The following is a 9,796-nucleotide window of genomic DNA, read 5'->3' as shown; positions in this document are numbered from 1 at the left end:
TGTGCTCTCCTGCTCCCTTTGATCCTCATTGGGATTACCTTCCTTTGGACTTGGAGGATCGTCTCCTTAAGGAGCAACCACTCTCCTTGGACACCTGGCTCCCCCCGGGACCTCAGCGCTTCTCCAACTATCCTCCTTAGCTCGTTGAAGTCTGCCCTCGTAAAATCTAGGGCCACTGCCTTACTGCATGCCTTTGCCACCTTGCGCTGGATGGTGAATTCCAGCAGGCGATGATCACTGTTGCCCAGGTGGTCAAGCACCTGCAGCCCCCTTACCAGGTCATCACCTGTGGCCAGCACTAGGTCCAACAAGGCGTCTCCCCTGGTGGGCTGTGCACCTCCTGGGTTAGATGGAGGTCCTGCACTCTGGAAAAGAACCTACGTGAGCGTTCAGACCTGGCTGACTGCTCTTCCCAGCAGATGTCCGGGAAGTTCAGGTCCCCCGTGAATACCACATCCTTAGCCTTCACTACCTCTGTGAGCTGACCCAAGAATTCCTGGTCAACATCTTCTCCCTGGTTGGGAGGTCTGTAGTAGACCCCCACCATTAAGTCCCTTTCCCCTTGACTGCCTTGTACTCTAACCCAAAGCACTTCAGCGTGCCCCTCCCCTGACTCCTTGCTTATTAACGAGGATGTGTATTCCTCCTTAATATAGAGTGCCACATCCCCACCCCTCTTTCCTATCTTGTCCCTCCTGTACAGCCTATAGCCCTTTAAAAATTCCAAGCCAGCATCAGCAAGATTAAGATCAGCACTAGCCCCTCAGTTATGTTGCTCCCTTCATAAACTGCCACCTAATATTAGGGAGATGACAGCACTACAGTGGCTCTTCCCAAGGTGTTAGGAGACACTGAACAGCAAATGCTTAGTTCATGGCAGGTACTGCACTGTTTTGCTATTTTTTTTTCTAACTTACTTTTTTCATCATAAAAAGGTATTTTACCCTCTGCTTTGGTGATAGCAAACTAAGCAGACTTAGTTGTCTTAACTAAGAGTCCTCAAAAGTCTTTGCACTGTCACCTTGTATCCTCTGGCCATAATAATTCAACCCAAAGCAGCTGTGTCTTTTGGAAGGTGGAACAACTGCATGCAACACATTCAACAGCTGTAAACAACTAATTGCCATTCTTTCCCACCTAGAAAAGTTTATTTCCAACATCCGTAAGAAGTGCAGCTCCCTCAAGGAGCTTGATTTAAAGGTATTCATTTGTTGTAGAAAGCTCACTGATGAAAATATTTCCATGAGTTGTTTTGCTTAGAAAAACCCAAACAAACGGGTTTTATAGCCTGTTTTAGCTAGTAAGGATGGGGCTATAAATTGATGAATCTTTTAAGAAAGTTGGACTTTGTTCAAATTGAAATCTAGGAGGTTTCCATCATGGACTGCTCTGGGAGCTGAAACCAACCCTTCCCCCACCACCTTACAGGACCAAATGGAAAATTAATGTATACCCCAAAGAAGCAACAGAAGAGACAGATATAGAGGGGGGAGTGGGCAATGTTTTTGTTTGGTTTTTTAAATGCACACTTATGGTTGCTTTGTTACTGTGCCTGCTGTTAGGTTCCTCTTCTACTGCTGCAGGCAGTGCCTCCATGCATTTAAAAGTCTTTTCCAAGCTAGGAACTAGGTGGTTTCACCTGTATCAGTAGTATTCAGTCTATGCCTTCCTCCTATTCCTAGTTAGTGTGCCAGTGGGCTCAGGCTAGTCCAAAACTGGTCATTGGAACAGTGAGAGAACAGTCTGAACACGTGACTTGTGCTGAATATACTTGAAGCCCAATTCCAGTTCCTATGACGCAACTGAAAAGCACGGACAGACTCTTACACACTTTCTTTCCTCCCTCGTTTGCCCGACTGCAGCAGAAGCTTGGTTTATGGATCTGATATGAAGGCTTTATACATACAGAGGAACTCCTGAAACTGTTTTGCTCCAGCAGGGTTGTTTCAGTCAGACTGTAGTGTAACCAAGTGAAGCATCACCTTGTATTTAACAGTGACATTATTACATTGTGAATGCACAGTCTAGCTGTAAACAGGCATCCATCTTAATCTTCTGGCAATGAAGTCTCCTCTGACCTAGTGTGCCATTCTTTAGAGCAGGTTGAGAAGAGCCTGCCGTCACCCCCAGGCCAATGCCCAGGTGAGCCTTTTGCCATACTCAAGCTAGATGCATGTTTTTCCTCAACCTACAAGAGATGTCATACGAAACCAACCAAAGCAGATGCACCCAAACCCAGTGTGAAAAGGGGATTGGAACAAGTGCATGTCTCACCAACTGTGAAATTCCAGGTCAAAACCCTAGAGTAGGGAAAGAAGTAGAAATAAAGAGCACAAATTCAGGTTACTACAGCAGCCATTCACCTCATCCTGCCTTCCTCTCACTTGAAGGACCATGATATGCACTTTAAAGTTTTCAGAAGTTGCATCTGTTCCCTTTGGATTGAAGCAGTCTCTGGAGCTATTACTTGTGTTTCTGCTTGTTGTCGTTGTTGCCATAGGTAGAGCCCTTGTTGATTTCTGTCACCCCAATCATCCATCGGACACCAACAGAAGCTGCAAAGAGAGGGAGCGAAGGACAGGAAGTTATTTTAACAAAAAAAAAAAACCAAACAAACCCGAAACACCCGTGTCAGCTAAGGAGCAATTAAAATATACAAGCCACAAAGATCAGGTTATAAAAATGAGAGTGGTGTTGACATTAGCAGCATGGTGATGCAGCATTCCTAACAACACTCATCCTACAGCAGTCTCCAGCCAGAGGTCGGAGGAAGGCAAAGATCGTTAACTCCCATTTAACAGTCACAAAGGTAGGATGACCTGCCTAGTCACACAGCAGACCCAGGGACAGGAGGCAGAAAGAGAAACCAGCTCTCCTGCTTCTTAGCATAGCAAGCTCACCCCGGCCTTGTGAGCAGCCCACCAGGCATTTGATAATATAAGCAGCCGGAGTGGTCTAATGGGGAACATCATCATTGCTGGCGCACTTGCTTGTACACCAAAGCCCTGACCACATGTCAAGAGGAAGGTCCATTTGGGGCTTGTTTTTCCGTTTTGTGGTTTTACTCCACTGTGAGCACTTGACTGGCCAAGTAGATTCACATGGTCATCTGCACCGTGTAGGCTGCAAGGGAACTTTTATTTGGTTTCCTCTCTTTTCCCTTGACAAAAACACAATGAAATCATTTTTCAAGAATATCTATCTATGCTCTCCATTACCCGGAAAGAAAAAGCAAGTGCTGCGGTCTCTTAACTGGTTTAGCTGAGTACGAGTGTTTTGCTAAGACTGCTCCAGTATGGGTGGTGTTTGCTAGGTATTCTTTGATGGTTCGTTAGCAAGGGCCACACTAAAAAGATTCCTAAGGTTGTCACTATAACCAACAGCTCAAGTAGCCTATCCCCTCCCTCTACAATGAGATGAGATCTGGATATAGGAGGCCACAATGCTGGCTTCACAGGGTCATTCAACCCTGGAGACCACACTACTGCTGCAGCTGAGCATGGCTGAGTTGATGCTGGTGACCGAAACCTCCTTGCCTTCTCCAGTCGACTGGCAACCAATATAATGGACAGCAAGACTCTTGCAGCTGGGTCAAGCTTCTGTACAACATCCCCAGCATCAGAGGAAAACAGGTGCCCTTTGTTCCACGTGGTCTTTTACTGGGGGACTCATTATGCAACATTTCCCTTTGTTATAACAACAAAAAGCTATTTCCTACAGTTTCCAAGTCTGCCCTACCCTACAGGTGCCTGCACAACATAAGAGGAAGAAATTCCAGCTATCAGGCAGTGCCCAACAAAAGGAAGACACTGGGGGAGGCAGGCTGAGGGACTGCTCAAGTGTACAGGACAGCCATGCAAAGAAGCCCATGTGGGACAGTCACTATGACTACAGAAAAAAAAACAAGCCCAGACTTAGTATTGCCTCTTAAAAGCCTGCAGGCTGGATCCAACTTGCAGAGATGGAGGGGAGAGGAAAGGGGGTGCTGCCTTTGTGGTGCAACACTTAAGTGCCTGGGAGAAGTGGCAGTGGTGGCTGGCCCGACTGCCCTGAGCTGGGTTATTTCTGCCTGGAAAAACGTTGCCAACTGCTGGCCTAGATCAATGGTTTTCAACCTTTTCTCATCTGTGGACCCCTTTCAAATGGAGGTGCTAGATCCCTTTGAATTGTACATGTGGATATTTACATATTATTCCTTGATCATAGTCATCTTTTGCAGGCCCTTTATACAGTCTGTAGACCCCAAAGGGTCTGCTGACCACAGATTGAAAACAACTGGTTTAGATGGTTCCTGAAGACAAAGAAAGAAAAAAAAAGCTGGTAGGTTGTTGACCTGCTACCAGGAGTCAGTCAACATCACCACTTGCTAAATAATACCTAGTCTCAGCCCTGCAAAGGAGGAGTTCGTTATATCCTGTTCAGCCAAGCCCAACCACTTCTGCATTCTCCCCCACTAAAGGTCCTTATCCATGACCAACTCCTGCCCGCTTCTCATGGGTGGGAGCCATCTCCAGCACCCCTGCAAAGCACTTTTACTTGGGAGCTGGGCACAGCAGAAGCCTCTCTGCCATTCAGACAACCCCACTGAAGATTGCTTGGCAACAGGAGAGCTGCAGCAGGTGCGCCCTTATACGACAAGATGAAGGATGGAGCAAACATCAAAAGCATTTTCATTTAATTAAAAAAAAGTGTGGGCATCCAGTTGGTTACAAATGGTTTCCTTTGCTTCTCAAGGGCATGACATACTACAGTGCCTCACCAGAAACGCAGGGTGTTCTCAGATGACAAACTAGGTGCCACAGCACGCATCTATCCCATTTGTGCCAGCCAGCCCCACCATGCGCAATTTCCTGAAGGCTAAGGGGCAACCAAAGCTCAAATGATTTCACTTACTATATTCAAGCCTTCATCAAGGTGACAACTAGCAGAGTCCTGGAGAAAGAGAAAGGCAAAGGAGAAGAGAAGGGGAATGGAGGGCAGGGAAAGGGAAAGAGAAAGACAGACACATCTGCACGCACTCATGCACAATATTTTATTTATGTTTTTTTTAAACAGATACATGCTCTTAAAAGCCAAGTCCATACCCACTGAGTCCCAAGGAAGTTCGAGGGTCTTCAGTGAGGGTTGATAAGACCTATAAATACTGAGCAGGTTGCTCATAAATTAGTGATGCTCTTGTTTTTGCACCAATCTGAGGCAGGCAAGGAACTCCTAACATCCTTCCCTATACTATCAATTCATCTCTCACTGAGACACCTGCAAAATGGACTATGGCTCCCTTTTGGCCATGCTACAGTTAAGCTCACTCAAACGACTACACTGTAGGCAATTAAAAATATAACTGGTCTTCTCTGAAGAGAGTATTCAGCATCTGCTTTTGCTCCAGTAGGTGAAAAATGGCCAATAATGGTTCCCAGGAGTTGCTAAGTAATGAATAAATTATAATCCTGTTGCATAAAAAGGAGCCCCTAAAACATGTAGATGCTGAAAGTATGAATGACTCTCCCTGTTTAAATCCCAGGCAAGCTTTTTGAGGCCGTGGCTAGTCAAACAGGTTGTACCAAATGCAAAAGACAGAAATAGGAATGCCCAGGCAAGTCAAAGTATTAACCACTGGGATGGACACGTGGAAAGGTGCTTTTGGACTCCTCCTCACCCAGAATTAGAGGGAAAAAAGGTAAGCTATAATACAAAGTTTTCAGGACAGATATCTATCTCAGGGCTGGACAGACGCTTGCAACGTACCCTTCCTTGGGAGTGAAAAAATTAAAAGGAAGAAATCATTTGATAGACTTGTGCATCTCATGGGGAGCAGGGCAGCCTTTGATTGCAAATCAAAACAGAGAAAAGTACTTGGACAAGAGAATGGACACTGAGGGCACATCCAGACAAGAGCACATGTGCATTTTTCCAGGGACAAATAGCAAAGGCACAATATGTGATACTGCTACTTGTCCCCAGGGAACGCCTGTGCACATGCGCTCTGGTGCACAGCAAGTTGCCCTGGGTGGGGTAGAGGAGGCTGGGGCCAGCACCTGGGGGCCTCCTGGGGCTCTAGAGGTGGCAATCCAGCAGGGACCCTGGCTGGCAGCCAGAGCATGGCTCTGACCAGCCAGGCCTCTGGTTTTGGGTGGCGCACACTGCCACCATGTCTGCTGATTCGCTTTTTTCTAGTGTGGATTTTTTTTACACTGGAATCTCCCAGTGTCAGAATAACCCCCTGCACTGCAAATTAGCCATCTGGACATGCCCTAAAAGATAGTTAATCTGTACTCAAAGAGAAGGTCAGAATGAATTCAGATCTGATTCATTCCATTTATGGGGCTGTTTAATCTTACAGGGATGAAGCCAGAGAGATGACCTCCTTGAACCTGCAAAGATGGTTCCAGCACAGGTGAGATGCTGTAATATGGCAATTCCGGTTAGGACTCTACGGTTCTAGTCCCTAGTCCCCAACTTCTCCGTGTAACCATGTACAAGCAGCTTAACCAAATTCTGCTCAGTTAATTCTTCCTGAAGCAATGAAGAACATCAATGCCGGATTTGGCCCAATGACACCTCAAATTTACACTACCTGATCAACGTTATGGTAACTCATCTAACAAGGCCCAATGGGGACACGTGGGAGGAGGGAAACGGCAAGCAATGTGGCACAAGAATAGTTGCTGAACAGCTGCTGTTGTGAGGGTATGGGCACAGCCTTAGCTTTGTCTCATTCCACCTCTCTGCTCCCTTTCAGAAGCTTTATTCATGCAGTCAGGAGGTACAGGACGCAGTGCGGCAGCGAGCTGCAGGGGGAGAAGCTCTACAGCCATTTACCTCTAAAGACATGCATCACAATTTGGTTGTTAATGGTGTAGGGCAGCATGGGGGAAGGGGGAGCTTGTCCAGTCCCCCTCACACAGTCAGTCTATGGGCAGAGTGCAAAGAAAGGACCAAGGTTGATTCCTTACCCTCTTTAGGGAATGCAGCAGTTGCTTCAAGAGTTAAAACACCCATTTATGCAGGCCCAGTGTTGGACCTTAGTTCCCACTTGGGCAAAACTGTCAGATACAGTTTTGCCCAAGTTAAACATGAAAGACTGGGTTCTGGAAGTTCACCAAGGTGTTGAAAACCTGCTTACAGCCACCAGTAATGTATGGTACAACTTGAGGGTGCATCACAAATGCATGGGAAGTCACAGGTAATCCCACATGCCATTCCCTGCCTCCCCAGGAGGACTTATTCTAAGAGCTTTACAATCTGGGAGGTAAAAAGCAGCCTATTAGTTAAACAGCTTAGTCACAGTATTGGATCATAGATAGACAAATGTCCAATTACACAGCCACAGGACTGGACTAAGATATGTGAAGGCACAGAGATGCATACATCAGGCCATATGCCTTCTGTACTGGGGTACGGCATAACCAGGGGCAGGCATCAGCCTCAGGTGCTGATTTAAAGCACACCAGAACTGCAGCCCCTGGGGGGGGTCCATGCCGCACCGCAGCAGCAATAGCTTGTGTGCAGAGAACCCATGCTGCCCCCTGCCACCCTTGAGTCCAGGGCACCCCAAAGTTACTTGTTACACCTCTCGTCTTAAAAGAGTATGCCAGATGGGCGTGCACTCCAGTTCTTACGGGGCGTGCGGATTCACGTATCTCACGATCATCTCATTTTGGAGTGGAGGGAAGAGTGGGGAGAAAGCGTGGGAATACCCAAATCCCAGCTACTATGCTAACTTGGTTTGTAAAGGTTCAGTAAACAATGCAGTCCAGCACCAAAGGGGGAGGAGAAAATGACTGACTGAGACTTAGGCCACTAATGCAGATTTTTAAATATGCTTTTAGGTACTTAGCGACTGGCTGCCCGGCTTTCAGCTGTGAATTGTCCTTTCCAGATGCTGCAGATGAAAAATCTTTTACATCCAGCAACAGCTCAATTGTCAATTTGTTCGCCCTACGATGCCAGTGAGGCACCGCACTTAAGAGGAGTCTAAAAAAACAGGACATTTGTCTGGATGAATGCAAATACCCAGACAAACAGGACTGTATGATTCTCACAACTCAGGGCATAAACTAGGTGATGAGCTTAGGAAGAAATTGCAAGGTGCATCTCCGACCTGAACCTTCTTACACTTGCTATTATTGTCTAGGCTAGACAGGACACAGCACCCAAGGGGCCAGTGGCCAATTCCAATACGGCCTCTTTGTTCTAAATTTGATGTTATAAACATGCCTTCTGTAAGCAAGCTTTCATCTCTTCCCTCCCCGCCCCCACCCAGACTAATTTTTATTCCAAAACTAAACAGACAATGAAAGTCTTAAAAACAAAAGCTGATGAAAAATCCTTATGGGGACAAGAGTAGTTGTTCTAACTGGTGTTTAGCTCAGGCTGTATCCAGTTCTTTTCCAGACCTACAAAGTGTACTTTATGCCTGGAAGCTAGTCTAAATCTCCTTTGCAGCTATAAATGTGGCCAAATAAAAGAAGATAAATGCAAAACAAATCTTGCTTCCTAAAGCAGGGGGAAGGAGCCTTGATGTTCCAAACTAAGACACATTTATCACAACACAATTCTGAAGACCCGGGGGGGGAGTAGTGGCCCAAATTACTGCAGCTTGCATGAAAGGCGGGACACTGATTGTCATCTCGCAGCCACCACTGCCACAAAATTGCTGCCAAGGTCCCAGCTACTTTTCAGGGCATATCCAAGTTATTTGGTGGGCTGAAGGTTGTTGAACCCTGCTCTATCCAACCAGTGCTAAACCATGCTACTATATCAGCTCCTAAACAAGCTTTTTTTTTTTTTTTTTCTTTTTTTTTTTCTTTTTTTTGTACACCTATGGATGTAAACCACAGAAATCAGATTTTTTAAGAACAGCAATGGTTCAATGGGCTGCTCCTTCAAAGGAAAGGTTACTCTACCGGTGTCCTCAACCTTCCAAGTCACTGCTTTCCTGGAATCCAAGACAGAATTCAGTGAATACTGTTGCCTGTGCAGTCCACTGAGTTACAAGCAAAAAATAAAAATGCAACTCAAAAGGCCTTTCATTGCAAATTCAGATACTTGTAGTTCTATTCCAAGCCACACTTTCAAATTGGGTTCTTTCTAGATATTTTCATTGTTCTCTTTCTATGATGCTCCCCTAAACAGTTTGTTTTCCCCCATTGAGTATTTCTAGCTCTGCTGTAACTTAGTCATATTTAAGATTATTAAAATAAAGTACCTGCATGGATGGGAACTTGTTCTCTCATTAAAGGGGAAGGTACCTGCAGGCTACAAGTGATTCGTCCACCTAATTTGCTGCAAATAGATACCTCTGATGACAATCTTTAGCCAACTGGCCCCCAGGAAAACAATGGGAAAGCAATGGAAGAGAAGGGTGACAATCTGGATGAGGTTGCTCCTTAGGACTTAAAGAAGCTGAGCTCTGAGCTGCTGACAATGGTCACAAACCAGCTGACCAATCTACAGAGCCACTTGCAGTCCTCTCTTCAGTAAGGTGCTGGCTCGCTGGACTCACTTAAAGGGATACAATAGCTAGTCTGGGCAAACAAACATGATTTTGCTCCATGCAACAGGTTGAGCTCAAAGAAGAGGTACAACCTAGCTAGTAGTAAATATTACTTAAAAAATTATTATAAACAAATATTTTCCCCGCCTAGCCTCCAGCTTCCACAACACAGCCATTGTTGTAAGCAACACAGAGAATTTTAGGTTGATCTATTAAAGTCTTCCATATTTACTCTGCAGTTCAAAGCCACGTTAACTTGCGGACCTGATGTGAACTGCTTGAAAAGCTTAAGTGTCTGCC

The 9,796-nt window shown here is 45.8% G+C and overlaps 1 protein-coding gene across 2 annotated transcripts in view; it reads right to left on the bottom strand.

The window, feature by feature from the left end:
* Window positions 1–1,766: 1,766 nt before the first annotated feature.
* Window positions 1,767–9,796, bottom strand: part of AGPAT4 (1-acylglycerol-3-phosphate O-acyltransferase 4) — a 128,723-nt gene continuing 120,693 nt past the window's right edge. For both annotated transcript variants that reach the window (XM_019549989.1, XM_019549990.1), the window contains exon 9: window positions 1,767–2,555. In XM_019549989.1, coding sequence (XP_019405534.1) covers window positions 2,464–2,555 — 92 coding nt within the window. In that variant the 3' untranslated portion in view covers window positions 1,767–2,463. The remainder of the gene's footprint in view (window positions 2,556–9,796) is intronic.

The sequence above is a fragment of the Crocodylus porosus genome, unplaced genomic scaffold (assembly GCF_001723895.1).
Source record: "Crocodylus porosus isolate Cpor-Errol unplaced genomic scaffold, CroPor_comp1, whole genome shotgun sequence".
Lineage (NCBI taxonomy): Eukaryota > Metazoa > Chordata > Crocodylia > Crocodylidae > Crocodylus > Crocodylus porosus.
Note: the sequence above shows the minus strand (reverse complement) of the source record. Positions and strands in the feature narration are given on the sequence as shown.